At 47.7% G+C, this 19,845-nt stretch overlaps 5 protein-coding genes across 5 annotated transcripts; 2 read left to right on the top strand and 3 right to left on the bottom strand.

Annotated features, from left to right (window-relative positions):
- Positions 1 to 10,263: 10,263 nt before the first annotated feature.
- On the bottom strand, positions 10,264 to 10,452 carry N7447_003573 (uncharacterized protein; the record flags this gene model as incomplete). The annotated part of the gene is made up of 1 exon (XM_057227848.1): positions 10,264 to 10,452. One exon carries the CDS (start codon positions 10,450 to 10,452, stop codon positions 10,264 to 10,266), a length of 189 nt encoding a protein of 62 aa, XP_057087189.1.
- Positions 10,453 to 11,115: 663 nt separating this feature from the next.
- Positions 11,116 to 11,408, bottom strand: N7447_003572 (uncharacterized protein; the record flags this gene model as incomplete). The annotated part of the gene is made up of 2 exons (XM_057227847.1): positions 11,116 to 11,247; positions 11,310 to 11,408. The coding sequence occupies 2 exons, from the start codon at positions 11,406 to 11,408 to the stop codon at positions 11,116 to 11,118; spliced, it is 231 nt and encodes a 76-aa protein (XP_057087188.1).
- A 71-nt stretch (positions 11,409 to 11,479) lies between these two features.
- On the top strand, positions 11,480 to 14,941 carry N7447_003571 (putative 1-phosphatidylinositol-4,5-bisphosphate phosphodiesterase Plc1; the record flags this gene model as incomplete). Its single annotated transcript, XM_057227846.1, has 1 exon — positions 11,480 to 14,941. One exon carries the CDS (start codon positions 11,480 to 11,482, stop codon positions 14,939 to 14,941), a length of 3,462 nt encoding a protein of 1,153 aa, XP_057087187.1.
- Positions 14,942 to 16,252: 1,311 nt separating this feature from the next.
- N7447_003570 (nucleobase cation symporter-1 family protein) lies at positions 16,253 to 18,205 on the top strand (the record flags this gene model as incomplete). The annotated part of the gene is made up of 5 exons (XM_057227845.1): positions 16,253 to 16,352; positions 16,451 to 16,521; positions 16,580 to 16,829; positions 16,881 to 17,608; positions 17,672 to 18,205. 5 exons carry the CDS (start codon positions 16,253 to 16,255, stop codon positions 18,203 to 18,205), a joined length of 1,683 nt encoding a protein of 560 aa, XP_057087186.1.
- Positions 18,206 to 19,180: 975 nt separating this feature from the next.
- N7447_003569 (MICOS complex subunit MIC10) lies at positions 19,181 to 19,824 on the bottom strand (the record flags this gene model as incomplete). Its single annotated transcript, XM_057227844.1, has 3 exons — positions 19,181 to 19,230; positions 19,465 to 19,615; positions 19,750 to 19,824. The coding sequence occupies 3 exons, from the start codon at positions 19,822 to 19,824 to the stop codon at positions 19,181 to 19,183; spliced, it is 276 nt and encodes a 91-aa protein (XP_057087185.1).
- Between the last annotated feature and the right edge of the window lie 21 nt (positions 19,825 to 19,845).

Raw genomic sequence — 19,845 nt, 5'->3', positions numbered from 1 at the left:
TACAAGCATGTATGCAGATACTAGTCAAAAGTATCTTCCCACTCCATTTGTCGGGTACAATCATCAAATATATATATCTGGTTTACACAGTCCTACACAACCATATAATTAATTTCAGTAAAAAATATACTAATTGATAACTGCACAATTGATTTCTCGCCTAATATTTTGTATAATATCCCCTACGCACGGGTAGTATGCAGATACGTCCTGTCTAATACAAACCATGCGATCCCTTCTAAATCATATCTGGTAGTATGTCGGTTTAACTATAAAGGGGTAGGGGCGAGCTCGGAGAGATATTAACGGGACCGTATAGGTCCTATAGGTCTTTTTTGGATAACTTGTAATGTGTCTTTAAGGTGGATGACTTTAAAATGTCTATTTGGATACTATGATTAAGTGGTTGCCCAGGTGAGGAGCCTTCCAAGGCTCTTGCCCAAGGTGGATTGGGCCTTTACCCTCACGGCTCACCTCGATTAGTCTTCTTCTCTCTATAGCCCAGCTCCATTCTTTTCTTTCTCTTTTGCCTTCCTATCGTCACTCCCCCCAAACTCGCTTTTTTGAAATCATCTCCGGTATATATATCTCTACCACCTCCCTCGAATATTTCTCGCCTTCCTATTCCATATTTTAAAGTCAAGTTACACCACACCTACCTTACTTGCTGAAGCAACTTTCTTTAATCTGCGTCTTTCATTTTCCTGTCCTTTGACTCCACCCCAATACCCCAGTTCGCTTCAGCAACCAACCTCCATTCCCCTCGAAACTCAGGGCAGGTACCAACGATTCCCTGTTTGTGAGGTCTAATTTGTCTTCTCTCAACGATCATTCCCCACCATCCCATCCAAGTAACGTTCATTTCGGAAAGGATCCAACGAAAAATCATGAAAACCGGAGCAAAACTATCAAATCTTCGGCCCGCGGGTGCCCCACCAAAACCAAGCTAACCCACCCGAAAGGTCATTACAATTGACAGTGAGATGGTCGAGTCTGAAAGCGATCGCCAACAAGCTTGCTTTCTTGGTAGTGGTGGAGTGGACATACTCACTGGAAAAGAACTAGTTAACGAGTTCGTCCACCCCACAAACATCGTTAGGAAATGGGACACACGATGGAGCGCGAACACTGCCAATATGACGCTTACCGTGGAGCAGTACCTTGACATTCGAGGATGGGAATTTGCCTGTGAACTGCTTTTCCCATGAAATTGTGGGCACGAAGTTGGGAATGAAAATCCAGGCCCGAAGACTATAACGACCAACGAATCGATTGGAGGATATAAGGTGCAATCTCTGAACGACGAAAAGGGAAGCATCTACTTTCTTATTCACGTTATCTGGAAAACGCGAGATTCACGACATGCAGGAGTCACCTTTGACTGCCTGGTCATACAATTTTTAAGGCATTCCAAACAAGACAGAAAAAATGGATTCTTGCTTGGTGTCTGGTCGAAACAGAGACGTCAACCAATGCCATCAAGACAAACCCGAGGTACTGGAAATCGGGAGAAAAGAAAGCACAGTTACTATCCAGCGCGACACAAAATCGAGGTTGACAAGCTCAACATGAGCTTTCCTACTCCTCTTGTTGGCTTCTCCAAGCCAGTTCTCTGTCTGTTCAAGAACAAAGAGTAGACTGGATTCGAGGTGTTGGATAGGTGTAGAAAGTTCTCCAGTATCTTGGCGGCGGTTCTTACAAGGCCAACTCCAGTTTTGATACCACGATGTAGTCAAAGATCTGAAACTCGAATAAGATTCATTTCTCAACGATTGACAGGAACAAAAGGATGCTCTGTCAAATACAGGAGAATCTGAGCTATTGTTCGTTCGACTTCTAGGAAGTAATGCACGCGAGGTCTCTTTTGAGGCCTTTTTGGTTATCTTCACAGATAGCCTTTCTAGTTGCTTATCAGATATTATCTCTTTCTCCGGCCCACAACCCGGGGATTCAAATTCATCTCGCTGCGGTGATATATCGGTGACCATTCGGAACTCAAAGATCCCGCATTATATCCAAGCAATTATGCCATGTGCTAGCAACTGAGCACGCTTAAGGGGAAGGAGGCTTATTTGACACGTGATCGCTAAGTGGGGAGTCACTCCACCCGTCTCCACTAATATCTCCACTCTTCGCGATACATCCTCCAACATTGACACATGGAGCCAGGTTGCAACTGGCCCGTCCTTTGGCACGCTTGTCCCGAAATAGTGGCACGATATACCTATCGTTTTAGAGCTACCGCGTTGCTTTAGGATATACGGAAGACTATAAACTTCCAGTCGACACCAGTAACCTACCAAGTCCCTATAAAGGATGAATCTGAAATCTACGTTGTGGGAGTGAAATTGGCCTTTCCAAAAGATTCGTTCGAAACCTCTGCGCTCCTCTCATGCAGGCACTGGCGCCGCTGTCTTATATCTCTCCGTACGCTTTGCTGATATACAAGCCCTCACTCACCACCTTGGGCAGAATCGTCCTTGATATCACTTTCATCGAGGTGAATCCAAAAGGTATCGTTCCATTAATGACATCTACAAGGTGGCGACTGGATAGGGAATGTTCATAAAATGACAATTAATTGTCCAAATACGCATCCTGCAGATTAGCTTATAAACTGATTGGTATGTCCCTACGAGCAAGTCATATTGTCATTCAATCTTAACTGACCTTTTCCTTCTCACCTTTAGGACAAATTTCAAACCAAATTCGAATGGCATGCGTCAGATACACCTTAACCACATATAACTTCACTGTGTTCGTCAAAACAGCGAGCGGCATCTCTTTTCTCCTCGCAGCCTTTCGGGCATGGTTGTCAATTGCGTGGAACACATACTCAAATGCTGGGTAACCGAGTTATATCAACTGTGAGTTATGCCGCAATCTCTTGTTTGGCTTAACTGATGATCGCATAATGGTTTTGTATGCAAGAGAGAGTGAGTAGGGCGGTCACTCTCCTATTCAAGTTAAGTTCGCTCCCTAGGGCAGACAGTTGTTCTACGAGTTAGAACTTCCGAACCTACACCGTCACCAGCTACAGACGCATGAGGGTGGCTCGAATTCCCAGATATTGAAGCATATATTACTATCGACCTTAAGCGAACCAACGATATTTTCGTTGGGGTTTGGGAGCTTGACTCGAGCGTCTTCTTCGAGGAATATGTACCCTCCTCCACCAGATGCGTGCCGCCAATCTCGAACGCGACACCGTGATGGACTGGACTTTTCTTATTGAACTTTCCAGCCTATTCTTTCTTTGTCAGACTGCCGAACATCCCCAATATTAACTCCCAGTCCCTATATTGCAGAAAGCGTTAGGGGAACAGTTGAAGCAGTGGCGCATTATTAAGTGGTCTGTCTGGTTCTGCAACGAAAAAGGTCACTGCTTATTGCAGCTCTGAGTATATTTGCTCGTTGAGGGATTTGCGTTTGTGGTCTTCAAGGCGTTCCAATCCATTTGCTTTGCTTCTTTATATTAATACACTCAAAAAGACCACTCAAAAGCATACGCGACCAACTATTTTTGTTGTAATTAATTGGGTAGCTCGTAACAGCTTATCCCTCAGAATTAAAAGAGGCTGAATGCAAGCAATGCATTTCTTTGACAGGAATAGGCCCGAGCCTCTCCTAAGAATAGACGACAGCGTTCAAACCCCACAAGAAACTGACAAATACCAAGGATAATTCCTGTGTGCGGAGGAATCCTGTATCAATCCTATATTACAGTAAATACCACTCGTTGCGACAGCAACATAGCCCGTAACAGGGATCCACAGCTGCAACAGGTTTCGATACGCCCTACCCACCAGACACTATCATCTTGGGGGTTCAAGGTCAAACCGCCAAGACCCGCCGACCAAGATTTGCTGGCAACGGGCTCCCGAGCGACCCGTCGTATGATACCTGAAATAGACCTCAAACAAGCGAAAGATTAAACAAAAAGCTCGTGTTCAATGTGTTAGACCCTTCAATGCCGGGAACTTGGCTCTTCCTGATCCGTCTGGTTGCCGAGTGGTTGAACGTTCGAAAATTCTGGAAGCCACGTTGTCTCCGGGAGCTGAATGTGGGGTCATCCAAGATTTCAGGTTCGAAGATATGAAAAAGGCGTTATTTTTAGCCCTAGATCTGCAACGTATAGAACCTAGACGAGATGCTCCCTGTCCCGGAGGTTTGGTATATGGTACATTGTGGATTTGTTTGGTGGATGCGTCTGGTAGAACTTCGGTAACCGAAATGAGCGCTTCAAATAAATTGGTTTGACCTTGGAGGACCCCGAACTTTGCCGCGTGTTGGATCTCGTGTGTGTTAGCGTAGAGTAGCCTACAGTAGCCCTGGAGCTAAGCTGGCTTTGGAAACAGGCACGTTGGCTTGCGACAACATTTCCGGGGACATTTTCCTGGTCCTGTTACTTGCCCCACTGGGGCTGACCATGTTGAATGTCGGCCTTAGGATGTCAACGTCAGCTTGCTATCCGAGCCATAAGCAATTTGCACCAATCACACCGAGATCAGGTCAGTGTGGTGGAGAATTCTCTTTTTTTGAAGCCGGAGCCGCCTTGAACCGGATGTTATCCCGGATAAGATATGGAGCCCTCAATATCTGTCCCGGGAAGAAGTTCAGCCACGATATCTAACACGATGGATAATCAAAGGCCGAGGGATCATGCGACTTGCTCCAGATACTTGTGGGTTGCAATTTCTCAATGTTTCCGCTTTCCCGCTATCCCGCTCCCCCGCTTTGTCTTGGATATACGATCGTGAGCATTACAAGCCCTGGGGAGCAGAGATATACTCCGTACCTTGGCATCTGAATGATAGCCACGTATTAGATCTCTCAAATCGTATGATCACGCGGCGCCTATGAAACGAGTGTTAGAAACGCCCGGTGGTTGTGCATGAAATCCTGTAAGCCGTGCCCCAGAGATTGTATGGGGTTGATTACGGAATCGGCTCCCGGCAACAGATCCAGCTTCAAGGTACAAATAACTCAAGGAAGTTAGATATATCAACCTAAGAGTGATGACACCATGCCGGTTCCGGGATAGGTTTTTTTCCCTGAAACACAGGTATGATTCCGAACAGGACCGGGATGAGTCGCAATGCATGATTCTGGTTACACGGTCAGTGACGTGCGAGCGACAGACACCCTATGATACTGTTGCACCAAGATCCTCGGAGATGATGAGATTTATTCCAAGTTGAGTCACATGCACCTCCAGCAATTAAAGAGAAAAGGCAGAAAAAAGAAAAAAGAAAAGAGGCACACATCTGCCTTCCTGCAGTCCGAACCGAATGCGACAAATTTCAGCATTTAGCCACAGCCGGGCCAGTGATTGGAAGTGCTGCTGCTGAATCAAAGCAGACCCCGGGGGTATCGTATCAAAGGCGGAGAGGCCCGAGGATGGTAGGATGACCCTCTTTGCATCTTTAGTTTTTCCCATTTCCATGTTAGCGTGCTTTCGATCCTACAAGCCTGGCTCAATTTGCATATCATCACTGGAAGCATCGAAGACGCATCGAAGGAGTGGGACGTGGCTGAGCTGAAAGTGGCTGTTGGCTTGAGACGAGAGCGGGGAATGTCTTGAGACGTGTCAGTCGCTGTGATGGGCATTATTTTTTTGTGGTGGATAGTATCATTTTGACATGCACTGCCATGCTTCAAATGTAGATGCCTACCAGCGTGCATGCGTCCAAGCGGGGTGCTTCTTTTCCAGTGTTGCCTAGTTTGGTCAAGGGGACCTCATCGCAAAGATGTACAGTCGGCCGGGTACATTGTCGCAATGGCTGTACCTTTGGTGTTCGTGTCCAATAGGTAACGAGAGAGAATGGTCATTTCTAGCAAGTCACAATCACAATTGTGTGATATGACCAGGGAAGAGTGCAGTATATCTCGAAGAATCCGAAACTAAGGTGATGGAACAATTCTGGCTCCAGTGAGGCGCAACGGTTCCATCCCCCTGGGTCGGTATAATTAGCTTGTAAGATTGAAATATTGGAGTATTTCGTGGAGTCTCCGTACACGCTAGGTGACTCTAGGTAGCTGCTAGGATGTTTCGAATAAGTGCTATAAAATAGGCCATTAACATTTGAAATGTCAAAGCGGGATAATTGTTATAGTAGTATGGATACTATAAGGGGGGAGAAGATATTGCCCTGGATGGAGATGGCAAGCCCCTTCCGTTCTCTCCTGAAGATCAGACCCATAACTCAGTTTTCTCCCTTCTTTTTTTTTTTGTCTCGTCAATTAAGCAATATACCCCTGAGACACCCTCCATGGCCTTCTCAGATCCCGACTAGCTTGCGCTATAACAAGCCTCTTATTGCTTCCAAGTTTCCAGTGTTCCTCGGAACATTCGATTACCTGACAGTAATACCGTTTTAGTATTAGAACTGGTAATACCGTAACTGGAATCTCGTTCTTTTCATCTCGCGTCTTCATGATGTCATCACAATGCCTAGTTAGAGTATTCTATTAAGACAAGTTGGAATAGTGCAGGGTATATCATCATCTAGTTAATTTATGATATCTGCTATAATATAAGAGAAGTAAGTTTAACGTTGGCAAAGAAGTATTTTTACTTTTTTTTTACTTTTTTTACTTATTTTACTTATTTTACTTAATCCAATGGATGTTAAGGAAATGGCCCCGGGGAGTATTCAAACGCAATCAATCAAACCCCACAGAATCGCAAAGAGAACAAAGAGCATCGAGAGTTTTTTTTTTCGCCGAAGGTTTCATCCCATAGGGGAACCCACCGTAAAAAGCGGGGTGTCGTCATTTAGGGCTGTTGATCGTAGAAGCGGATGCGAGATTGACTGGTATTGTGTACGCATATGGAGTTCTGACTCACCTGCCTCTCTAGGCAATATGGCGCCATTCACTTCTTCAATTTTCCGGTATAAGAGAGGCTCAATAATAATGACGTTCTCTATGTTACGTTCATTGTACCAGTAATTTTGGCCTTCCAGAAGGGAACGTTGGAAGTATTGAGAACATCCCCCTGGTCACAATACACTAGCTTACACGGAATACTCCGTACATTATACTGTCAAGTGGACCCAAAGCCAATGGAAGAACCTAAGAATCTTGGAAGGAAAAATTGTAAGACATCTTCTATACCCAATCCTTTGGCGTCTTTTGCCTAGGAGCTGTGAGGTCTGAACTAGAGGATGATTGGGTGAAAATTTCAAAATGAGACAGCCTTGTCCCCGCCAAGATTAATAAAATGTCCAAAACAAGCGCCCAATAATTTCAAAGAACTGATCATGTATCGAATCCACTAGATTACCACCTATCCTCCAAATCGATTACAAGTTGCAGGTCGCACGTCAGAGCTGAGAAAGCATATCAGTGATAGCGTGGCATGATAACGTGGCATGATAGCCCCCGGGTCCGGGTTCTTCACAATGTACAGTACCGAGTACAATGTAGGCAAATGGGATTTGATAACCAACTCCCCCTCTTCATCCCGTCTGCATACCCTAGTCTAATCCTGGTGGAGATCGCTCACTGGCTAGTTGAAGTATGGATCACTCGAGGCACAGTGATTAGCGGTCAGGATGTTTTGAGAAATAATCGTGTTGCTGTCATGGGAGAAGAGTGGCTGTTACCAACCCGCAGATCCTTGCTTCAGCCACCGCTCTTTGTCTTTACCTCGTTGCTGAGTGGGGTATATTGGGGCTAGGGCACGAGAAACATCAATTATAATAAGAATAAATCAGGAACTAAATGATGTCTTTGATAACGCGTTTTAATATATATATATATATATAATCGAATAATAATAGAAATTATTTTGATGTCCCTGCAAGTTTTAATCTATTTGTTGATATCGTCTTGGGGAACCGAGGGTACTCTTGTCCCGCCACAACCGCCCTGCACGATATCACGTTGATAACGTTGATAGCGCACGGAGGATGAATAGGAGACATGGTCAGCGCTGGATCAGTAGTTTTGGAGACATACGAATCATCTGATTCTACGAGAAGTTGATTATACGATATGTGCATCGGAAAAACAAAGGAAATCCAACACGAAATGAAAAAGCAAAAAGGGACGTCCATTTCCATTTTGGGATATTCCTACCTGCCAACCGCCTTTTCCCGATATTGCACATGGAAACAGCAAGGAGAGGGCCATTCCAAATAAGTTGCGAAGATACGCGAGGATCCCAGGTTTCCGAGGATGTATCTAATCGCTAACTAGAAGGGAAATACCGCCTGAGGTCTGAACAAGATCCTTGTCAGGAGTTGCTAGGTTGATGCGGCTGTCAGGACCGGAAGAGGCTAATTATCGCCCTTGAACGCTAAATTCATTCAACGGCCTACCTGGGTGACATGCAGGAGCACAGGATCAAGAGAGAGCAGCCTTTGTGAGGGGGCTTCAGTTTTCTTTTCTCCGGCTGTTGCGGCAGAGATAGAATCGAGCAAATGGTGAAGCACGGCATCGCCAGCTCATCTAACGGCTGCGGGGTCAACCCCGCAGGTGCTCCTGTGCGCATTGTGGCTGATCACATTCCGCACTTTGTATCACTGCCTTGACAGGTACAAGCCGAGCTGAGAGCTAACTCAAAAAACAAGAGCTAACTATGGAGTCATAATACTAAGCCACGGGAAGTGCGGGCCTTGTAGGGCGGAACGGATAAAATAGACATTTCAAACGAGTTATTTTTCGGAGTGTTCATGAGAAAACAGCGAAGTCGCCGATCTGTTTTTATTTTTGATAGTCCACACTCCCACACCTGCCACAACCAGCCTCACCGGTTCAGGGATTCGATCTCAATATTTCCGTGCTATAGATGACGGTGTGCCATAACGTACACAGACCCTAGACAGTAGTGAATTTTACGGTGTACACTGTACATACCACCCCACCAAGGTGTCGAATAGGAGGAAATGATGATGTGCGTCGCGATCGACTCACTCTTTTTTGTGTCAAGGCTTGGGCACAGATAGGCGCCTGACCAGTCAACAATGCACACAAGCACAAGGAAATACAAGAAAAACGCAACATTAGATAAGACCGTGTATCACAGGGAGAAGGGAAAAGTCTAATCAATCTCGCGATCAAAACGCAGGAATCCGAAGGCTCCGCATGTCTTCCCCGGGACCGCTCTGTCGGTGCTAGGGAAATTCCAACTGATGTAATACAGGTAAAGAATGACCCGTTACACTCTAACAGGTAATCTCAAAAAGATTTAGTTCAAGCAGGCGATGTGGGGGAACTGGAGCCCGGCGGTGTCTCGGGCTATAGAAGTCTGAATGAAATAGACTGCTATTCTTGTATCCACCATAATCCATAATCTCTCGGGAGATTTATTATTATTAAATATGAGTTCTGAATAGAGGGGAATGGTTCTCCCCCTTTTCACCTCGTGAAAGATTCAGGAGAGTCCGTCATAGGTAGATTGTAGTTGGGGAATTATAATTCCACATCCTTTTAGGGCTCCTTGAAACACAAGATCGTCCCCGTTTGGCCGGTAACATTCCCCAGGAATTCCAAGGATCGTCCAATGATACCGAACAACGGGTTTCCGTCTGGCAATCATTCCATATCGTCATCTCGTGGTAGGCAGCTCTGTATTTTGATAGGCACTTGGGTATTGAAGTAGTACCTAACTGTAGCATGCCTGAAGGAAATGAGCAATTGCTTGTTAGTATTTAATAATTTCAAGCGCCCTCCTTTTTTTTTTTCATGCTAGAGAATTCTTTGTTGCGTTTTTCTTTTTTTTTTCCCCTTTGAGATCTCAGCCTCATTCCCACTGATTGTGGCTCATATATACACTGGTGAGTCTGGAGATATTTTTGCCCTGACTAGCTCCTACATTCTCTCCCACATCTACCTCACTAGTATATCTGCGGTCACGATTTGAATTCGACCTGTCTTTTGATACCTATTAATCCTTGAACAGAAAAAGCAGAGAGAGAAAAAAAAAGAGATCAAAATTACGACATACCTCGACTTACGAGACAGTATATTACTACCGTTACCGAACAATACGAATATTCAGTACAGCGTTTCCCATACCGCATGCTACGTCTATCGTAAGTACCCAGTACCCACTGCAGCTTCAATTCGCGCGGAATTGGGGATTCATTGATTTAATTATTTTTCTTTTTTTTGCCCCCCCTTCAACCGAACTCTTCTTCAATAACCTCCTTCTCCTTGAAACCAAAGAAAAGTCTGTACTCATACGATAAGGACAACGCAGGTCTTCTCCCTCTGGTATGATCAGAACTTCCGCGGTTCAACTCCCATACGAACTTAGTGGCCACCACGTAACCGTGCAGCAAACTGGATCAGCTCGCAGTGATCCTCAAAAACGGCACTAAAGAATCCAACATCAGCGAGCTCCCCAACTCGGTGCAGTCTCCGATTGTTCGCCTTTCCCCTTTCGACCGCCTGCATCCACTGCGTTGGCAACTCTGTCGCAATACCCGATTTTCCTCGCATTCTCCTATCCTAGCTTCGTTGCGCCGGGGGAAAACACTCCCTACACTTTAGCACGGGTACTCCCTTCGTCTGCCGCATCGCTAGTCTTCAATCGCACCCAATCGCGCGCCGCCCTTGTCGGACTAGGACAATCTTTGACTCTTTTGGGCCTTTTTTTCCCCTGCTACTGTCTACTTCCGCCAGCACCCATAGCCGGTCCTTGGGGCTCTTTCCTGAACCCTGGTAACGATAGGTGCATACGCATTGCATTCGGACTTTGACTCGTTTCGGCGCACGCCCTTAAATTTCGAACCGGTTCCGCGTCCTCTTCCCCGATCCACTCGGTGATACCACGATCAATTAGTCAATATCACAACACCCCCCGCTTCCAGTGCAGAGCAGCAGCTTCCCCCACGCACCGGCAGATCGACACGCATAAGAGAGGGGTAGCATTGGTATAATTGGAAGGACATATAGAGAATCAGCCGGGTTCCAAAAGAAGCAAGACAAGACCTCACGCTCCACTTCCCTGAGGCTGGAGATCATTCCCCGGTTGATTTCGTTTGTGACGTCTATCCAAGTGGTTAGCACCGGCTGAGAATATCCCTCGTGGGAGATTGGTCATTGCACAGGGCCAGTGCCCTTTGCAATTGTTATCAGGGACTTCCTTTTTTTTTAAATCGCTCAAGTCTTCTTTTGTTGCGGTTTTTTTTCCTCCCCCGTGAGCTGCTCTCCGGAAGGGCTCTCCGCATTACACCCAATCCAGGCCAAGATGCAGCAGAGTTCAAGAACGGTGAACTTCTGCTGAGGACGTGGCTAAACGATCATTTTCTTACCGTCAGAATATTCTACTTTCTCTTTTGGCTCGGATCGCATACCAAATCCTGACAGGCGGCAGCCTTGCGAACCTTGACAGCAGGCCGGTCCCATACGCTGTTACCCATTCGTCCATTTCTGAGTCCAGGTGACTCGGACATTGGCACGGTATTTCACGGGCTCGGATTTCCCCTATCGACAGCTGAGCTGTCGTATTTGATAGCAAGTCGTCATGGCTTATGCTACGGCGTCCTCGCCGACACTGGATGCCGACACCCAATCCAACTTAAAACTTGCGACATCTCTCCCTCAACCGACCTCTCTACATCATGTTGTCACATCATTACCACCTGGCCCTCCCCATTCTTCCGCACCCTCCTTCACCTCTTCTCCGACCTCTACTCCGACCTCATCCTTCCCTGCTCCTGGCACACCCTATACTTTCACCCCTTCTAGCACCCCCCTACATCCTGCGAGCGAGGGATACTGTGGCCGATTGAATGGTCCTTCCCTGCCTACGCCAGGCCCCCTCGAACTTGGCGAGTCCATAATGGCCGTTCCGGGAAATGCAAATCCCTCTAGCTTGAATGATCCTGTGTCCACCAAGGCTCCAGGCCTAATGCGACGGATCTCGAGAGGCGCCGCCAACAAACTCACCCGTAGGAGACAGTCTACATCCCAAAACGATAAACGGGACCGAAGCACTGGTCCCATCATCATGCGCCGGCGCAGTGATAGCAAAACTGGCCCTCAACCCGTTCGAGACAGCGCTCTTGAGTCGAGCAACGAGGATGAATCCGGCGAAGCCTTGGACAACCTGGGCCCATGGGCTGGCTCGGAGGCATCTAGTCTTCGCAGCGAGAGTCGTATGAATATGACTCGCGAAGCTGGCCCCGTTCCAGCTGTTGCCGTTGCCCCCAAGATAGACTCTGCTGTCCAGCGAGGCACAGTCCTCACGAAGGTAACCAAGAAACGCAGAAAGCAAGTTCGCTTCTTTCTCGATTTAGATGCCGCCAAGGTTTTCTGGGATGTCTCCAACCCGGCCAAGCGTTTTTATATTGATGATATCAAAGAAATCCGGGTCGGTCCTGATGCTCGCAACTACCGCGAAGAACATCAGATTCCGGAAGATTTGGAGCGCCGATGGTTCACCATTGTCATTGCGGACTCTGACCGCTCGAAGGGCCGAACCGTCAAAACCTTGCACCTCATCGCTCCTAGTGACCGTATTCTTGACCTGTGGATTACCACCCTTGAGCATATCTCTCGGTACAGAATCGACCTCATGTCCGGCCTCGCAGGTTCGAGTCAAAGCGAAGCAGTTCTGCAGGCACACTGGCAGCGCGAGATGTCGAGACTCTTCCCGCAGGGTCCTCCTCCAGTAGAGGAGCAAAGTCTCGACCTCGCCGCTGTGGAGAAGGTCTGCCGCAGCCTACATATCAACTGTTCCAAGAACATGCTTCGCGCACAGTTCACTAAAGCTGACGCCGCCCATAATGGCAAGTTGGATTTCTCTGAATTCAAGGACTTCCTTTTGCGCCTGAAGGAACGAAAGGATGTCAAAGATATCTTCAAGCTTCACGCCGCAAAGCCGAAGGAAGGCATGACTCAGGGGGAGTTTTTGACTTTCCTTCACGACGTGCAAAATGAAGATGTCGAATCCGACCGTGTCTACTGGGCTGCACTGTTCGACAAATACGTTCGGCGGGCCTCTAAATCTCGCACTCCATCTGCGGAAGGATCGGAGCTTCCTCCACCTGTGTCGCGGATGAACCTGGATGCATTCGCCGCGTTCTTGTCTTCGTCCAGCAATGGGGTCTACGCTTCACGTGCCCCCCAGTCAAAATTCGACCGGCCGTTGAATGAATACTTCATCTCGAGCTCTCACAACACTTATCTCCTAGGCCGCCAAGTGGCTGGCGCATCAAGCACCGAGGCTTACGTCAGCGCGCTTCAGCAGGGATGTCGCTGTGTCGAGATCGACTGCTGGGATGGCGCAGATGGACGCCCCATCGTTTCTCACGGGCGGACTCTAACCACCAGTGTTCTCTTTGCAGATTGCATCACCGTCATCAACCGATACGCTTTCATCACATGCGACTTCCCCCTCATTCTCTCTCTTGAGGTGCACTGCAACATGGAACAGCAAGTGGCAATGGTCAAGATCATGAAGGAGACGTTCAAGGAACAGCTTATCCTTGAGCCCTTGATGACCAACTGCCATATTCTTCCGTCGCCCGAAGAGCTCAAGGGCCGCATTCTGGTCAAAGTCAAGACTTGTGACGAGACCCAGTTTGATCCCCGCGAAGATAACGTTGGCTCCGTCGGCACTCACGGCCGCAAACGCAGTGCTAGTACGCCATTTGTGCGACCGACGCTTCCTGAGATGAATACCCTGACCCTTCCTTCACTCTCCAGCCCTCCTACAATGGGTCCCGTCGACAGTATCGGCCCTTTGGTCTCGGATAGGCGCTCGCTTACTGCTACAAGCATGAGCAGTGCAACCGAGGACAGTGACGGAGCGCTAGTATCTGTTCACGCCGATAAGAAGAAGAAGCGGCGCCAGAAGAGCAAGATCACCAAGGCTCTTTCGGACTTGGGTGTCTACACTCGTGGCTACAAGTGGCATAGCTTCTCGTCTCCAGAGAGCAGACGGTACAACCACGTATACTCGTTTGCTGAGCGGTCTTTCGAAAGCATCTGTCAGAGTCACGACAACAAAGTTGCGCTGGAAGCACACAACCGCAAGTACCTCACGCGGGTATATCCTTCCGGATTCCGACTCCGTTCATCCAACTTTGATCCGAACAAGTTCTGGCGCCGTGGTGTGCAAATGGCAGCGCTCAACTGGCAAACTTACGACATCGGCATGCAAATGAACCAGGCCATGTTTGCTGCTGGAACTGATCGTTCTGGATACATCCTTAAGCCCGAGAGCCTTCGCCTCCCGGCTGTTGGTGATGGTCAGAAACGCAAGATGGAGCGCAAACTGATTCGATTCTCGGTTGACGTCATCTCCGCACAACAACTCCCCCGTCCACGCACCATCGGACAGGACGATAGCATCAACCCTTACGTCGAAATCGAGATGTTTAGTGCGGATGATCGTGGTCAGAGCTTCGTCCTCGGCGAAGGTGGTATGGATGCCTCTGCGCGCAACGGCATGTCCGGTATCGGATATCCGCACCGTCGCCGCACCAAGATCGAGCAAAGCAATGGCTACAGCCCCGTCTTCAATGATAAGTTCAAGCTGTCGCTGGAAACTAAATATCCCGATCTTGTATTTGTGCGATGGACTGTCTGGAGCTCAATGGACGGTCGCAGTGCAGGCAATAACAACAGCGTGCAGCTGGCTACTTTCACTGCCAAGCTCACCAGTCTGTCGCAAGGTTACCGCTACTTACCTCTCTACGATGCCAGCGGCGACCAGTACTTATTCTCGACGCTTTTCTGCAAGATCTCAAAGGAAGATCCCATCTCCGTTCAGCGTCTGGACCTCGAAGAGCTCCGCGCCGAGCGCATGGGTATTCTGCGCCAAATCGGTCAGACTGTCTTCAAGCGCTCCTCGTCAGCCGAGCGCGAAAGGGATCAAGCACAGGATCGCAGTGATTCTCCCCCCGATGACAAGGAATGTTCTCCTAACCTGACACCCACTGTATCAACCACAACGTCGAACTCATCATTCATGCAATGAGAGTCGCACCACGTCTTATCTCGCCCTCTCCCACGACCAGTGCAGCTTTGCGCTGATCTTTCCTCTCATCTCTCTCTCGATCTGGAATCTTGTTCCTATCAATGTCAGCATCAACCAAGGTTCCGGCGTTTGTCTTTCTACTGCATCATGTCTCACTCTTTGCTCCCATCTGTGCTTGTCTACATTGTCGGACGTTTTGCTTATTACACCATTGTCATTCATACCCATCACAGCGATACCCCCCAAGTTGCTTCAAGTTTTCTTTTTGCCATTTATCATTGGTATTGTCTTGTTCATCGTCATTGTCCTGTCATTTGTCTGCGACAAATCCGGAAACTGACCATCCGGCTATGTATTCGACTAGGAGATGTGCTTGTTTCGTCTCATCTTTTCTCCCTTCGTTTTTTTTTTCTTCTGTTTGTCTGGTCCAATATGTCTTTTATTGTCATCTTATTTCTTTTGTTGCGCTATCTGTCCGCACAGGATCTTTCGGGAATTCGGTTCTTTCAATCATCATCATCATCATCATCATCGCATTTGAGGGAGTCAATCACATCGGAGAATATATACGTGGCTGGTTCACTGGATCAACTCTTCATATCATTTTATCATCATAGCATAGGCACTTGGGATTTTTCATCTTCAGGGGGCTCTCACAGTTGATCTGTCAATTCAATATAATCTTGCACACTTGTATACCACTTCTGTTTATCATTATTCGCAGGTACAACGATTGCTTTTTACATCACAAGTTTGAAATAGTACTCTGCTGAGACCGAGCTTTCTTATACGTCGGCAATAGTTTGCCTGAGGCATTATACACGTGACCTATCTCATTACTCGATCTCATCGAGTCAGCGCCAAGGCCACTTCTATCTCCGGCTTTTTCTCCATATCGAAGCATAGATTACGACCGACCAATCACAATCCCCGATAGCTTATATTTTGTGGGGGCCAGCGGGGCCAACGTTCCTAAGCTGGAAATTCCTAGGCTATTTCTTGCCGATAACGTCGGGTGTCTGAGTTTCTTACTTGAACTCATTCGGTCAGCCATGATAGGCGTATACCGGCTCAGACCATGGTGCTCCCATGCTTGGCCGGAGACCCACAGCCAACTGCTTCCTTATCGCACTCGGGGAGAACAGGATACAATCCCGGCTATGATATCCAAGTTCCACGTGGGCAAGGTTATATCATAATGTTATCCCCCGGTCTTTGTACTCCTTTTTCTTCAACTTCCCCGCAATATCTTTGCACTTTTCTTGAGATTACTTTCCTGGCAACTGTTAGCTACAAGTCTACACATCCAATATGTCCAAGCTCAAATGGATACTTGACAAGGCGGCCGTAGAAGAAGAGACGGGACTCACCAATGCCCAGATGATGTTGATCAACAGTGATTTACGGCCAGGTAAGACTACTCAGGCTTATAGATCCCATATCCTGCCCCTATTTATCACCCTCATCGTGGTCGACAAAGAATAAAGACTGATGGAAACTGCACTACAGTGGACCCCGAACGACGCCAATGGAAATGGATCAACTTCGTTGCTTTCTGGATTGCGGACTCATTGAACATCGTCAGTATATCGAAACGATGCCCGATAAAATCCCAGTGGCATCTAACACAAAATACAGAACACATGGATGATCTCCTCCTCAATGATCGTCGACGGTCTTTCCTGGTGGCAATCCTGGATCTGTGTCTGGGTTGGATACTTTGTGGCTGCAGCTTTCGTATGCCTAGTTGGACGAGTTGGCGCTGTCTATCATATTTCCTTTCCCGTCACAGCTCGAGCTTCATTCGGAATTTGGGGCTCTTTATGGCCCGTCCTCAACCGTGTGGTGATGGCTATCATTTGGTATGGTGTGCAGGGTTATATTGGAGGTACGTATTTTTCCGAACCGGTGAAAAACATGCATACTTATACATCGCTAGGCCAGTGTGTGACTTTGATGATTGAGGCTATTTGGCCGAGCTACCGGAACCTTCACAATGGCCTTTCTGTCAGTGCTGGCGTCGATACTAAGAACTTCCTCAGCTTCTTCTTGTTCTGGTTGGCCTCGCTTCCAGCCTTATGGTTCCCCGTTCACAAAGTCCGCCATTTGTTCACCGTCAAGGCGATCTATTCTCCTATCGCTGCCATCGCTTTCTTTGCCTGGGCCATCTCCCGTGCCAACGGTCTCGGTCCGATTATCCACCAGTCCAACACCGTCCACGGAAGCGATCTTTCATGGGCAATGGTGAAGGGAATCATGTCCTGCATCGGAAACTTTGCAGCACTTATTATGAATAACCCCGATTTCTCGCGATTTGCACGAACACCAAAAGATGCATTCTGGTCCCAGCTATTGACTATTCCCGTCGGCTTTGGCGTCACCTCATTCATTGGAATCATCGTGTCTTCCTCCTCATCGGTGATCTTCCACGACGGCTACACATGGAACCCCCTTGATCTCCTCGGAAAATTCCTCGATGGGGCCAGTTCCGGCCAGCGCTTCGGTATCTTCGTCATCGCCACTGGATTCGCCCTAGCCCAGCTGGGAACAAACATCGCCGCCAACTCGATCTCAGCCGGAACTGACTTGACTGCATTACTACCCCGATACATGACCGTCAGACGCGGTAGCTACATCTGCGCCATCGTTGGTCTAGCTATGTGTCCAGTACGTTCTCCCAGTTTATTTTAATCGCCTCTTAGCCTTGACCAAAACTAACAAACTTTCCAGTGGAACCTTGTCTCCGGCTCAAACAACTTCACAACCTACCTCTCTGCCTACTCCCTCTTCCTCTCCGCAATCGCCGGCGTCATGATCTGCGACTACTACGTCGTTCGCAAGGGCTACCTGGACATCAACTCTCTCTACAGCGCCAGCGAAACAGACCCCTACTACTACACCTTCGGTTTCTCTTGGCGCGCCTATACCGCCTACATCTGCGGCATCATGATCAACATTGTTGGCTTCGCCGGTGCCGTTGGATGCAAAGTCCCCATCGGCGCGGAATATATCTACAACATCAACTATTTCACCGGTGTCATTGTGTCCGGTGGCGTATACCTGGGTCTGACGTGGTTCTTCCCCGTTCCCGCCACAAGCGCTACCTGGAACGAGGTTGACGTTGATGCTGAGGATCTCTCCGTTGCATACGGTAAGGATCCTACTGACCTGGAGGGTCATGGGTATGCTGATCAGAGGTCGTTTAATGGTGTGGTTGGATCGGATGATCGGAAGGGTCTGAGCACTTCGGACAGGAAGCTTTGAGCGGGCTTGGGTTTTTATTTATGGATAGCGTTCTCTTTTGATGCTGGTTTTCGGTGCTTTTGCCATCGAGCGGGCTTGGATGTATATAATTACCTCCCTATTTGGGATATTTACGATGATATGACAATTGACTGCTTCCTGGGCTGATAGGTTCTAGAAATGGGCCTCCCCCAGAATTTTCTTTATAACCCGGATGTTCTCTTTCACGGCCTACGATTTTACCAATGCTAAATTCTAGTAGCCCATGGTAGGTTTTGGGTCCATCGCGCCAACTGGGTTTTCGCCGGAAAGTTAACCAGCTGCCATCAGCATTTATACATATATGTAGTCTCTTAAAGGTCTAGAAATAGCTCGTATCAAAGGTGCCATACTAACAATATGAGGATTTACCTAAATGCTAAATTCTAAAAGACCCCAGAAAAGACCGATAGAAAGATGACAAAAAAAAGTGGTTTATAGTAGCGCTGACTTTCTGTACGGAATGTACGAGCGATTCAGATATTATAGGTGTTTTAGAGAAAGGCATATATCGAGTTCCTAGAACTATCCCTTCAAAATAGAGAAATAATCTCATGCTTATAAGGGCTTGTACATAGGTTGGCGCGATAGACCCAAAAACCTGCCGTAGTAGCCTCCATATCTGTCTAGAGTCCGATAACTCCCACGTCTGCATCCTCTAAATAACTACGGGAGATATCAATGTGAACCTGGGTATTTACGAACAGGATTATGTCTTTATGGAACCAAAATCTGAGATTACTGAGGGTGCTGAAAGTGAAGGGCTAGGACATGTTTTTTATTCAATCATGTTTCCTAATTCAAAAAGACGGAAAAAACTCAAGGAAAGACCTCGTTCAATATTGATGGTCGTTTGGTGAATACCGGTATACCAATTCTTCTCTGGGCCGAAGACAACCATTCATGATGGTCTCTTGCCTTCTGTACAATGTATCGTACACATTTGGAAGTCGTTCTTTAGCGGCGCAGGGCATCTCTGATAGGGGAGTCACCGCGACGGAAGGAGGCTAAGAACAAGTTAGCTCAGTCACACTTGAATCTTCGAGGTGGGCAGGCTCGGGGAAAAGCGGATAGCCGGGCCACTGTTGAGGGGCCTGCGAAGCTCGATGCTGAAAAAATTTCCAGCAATAAACCTCTGCCCAAGCTCGAGGGAGCTTATACCACAATGACCAGAAGCTCCAACTTCACCAAAAGTCTCCGTACAAGCCCGCAAACCAAATGAAATATAGATATGAACATACCATCAGCCTCTTCCCAAGCACGTCCGGCACCGAAGCCGAGACCAACCCAAGCGGGCCAAGCTCTGCGCTTGAACAGAAGCACCGAGAAGACAACACCGAAAGACAGACCGAGGGAGGACTTGATGATCACAGAGGAGATGGCGCGGTCCCACTAATTGTATGACGTTGAAGGTTAGCCGCGGGTTCTCTCATTTTTGCTTCCAGATCGAGACAATTGTTATATATATCAATGGTATAATTGAAGATTGCGATCCCTCTCATTTGAGAATCCTAGCTAGCTCATACCTTCTCGTTAAGCAAAGCTTCGCTGACGGGCTTGGTGGCGCGCGCGATCGCCCCGGATTGACTAGATTCGGCCATTGCGAAAAATCTGTTGGAGTG

This window comes from Penicillium robsamsonii, assembly GCF_028829455.1.
Source record: "Penicillium robsamsonii strain IBT 29466 chromosome Unknown utg000002l_segment0_segment0, whole genome shotgun sequence".
Lineage (NCBI taxonomy): Eukaryota > Fungi > Ascomycota > Eurotiomycetes > Eurotiales > Aspergillaceae > Penicillium > Penicillium robsamsonii.
Note: the sequence above shows the minus strand (reverse complement) of the source record. Positions and strands in the feature narration are given on the sequence as shown.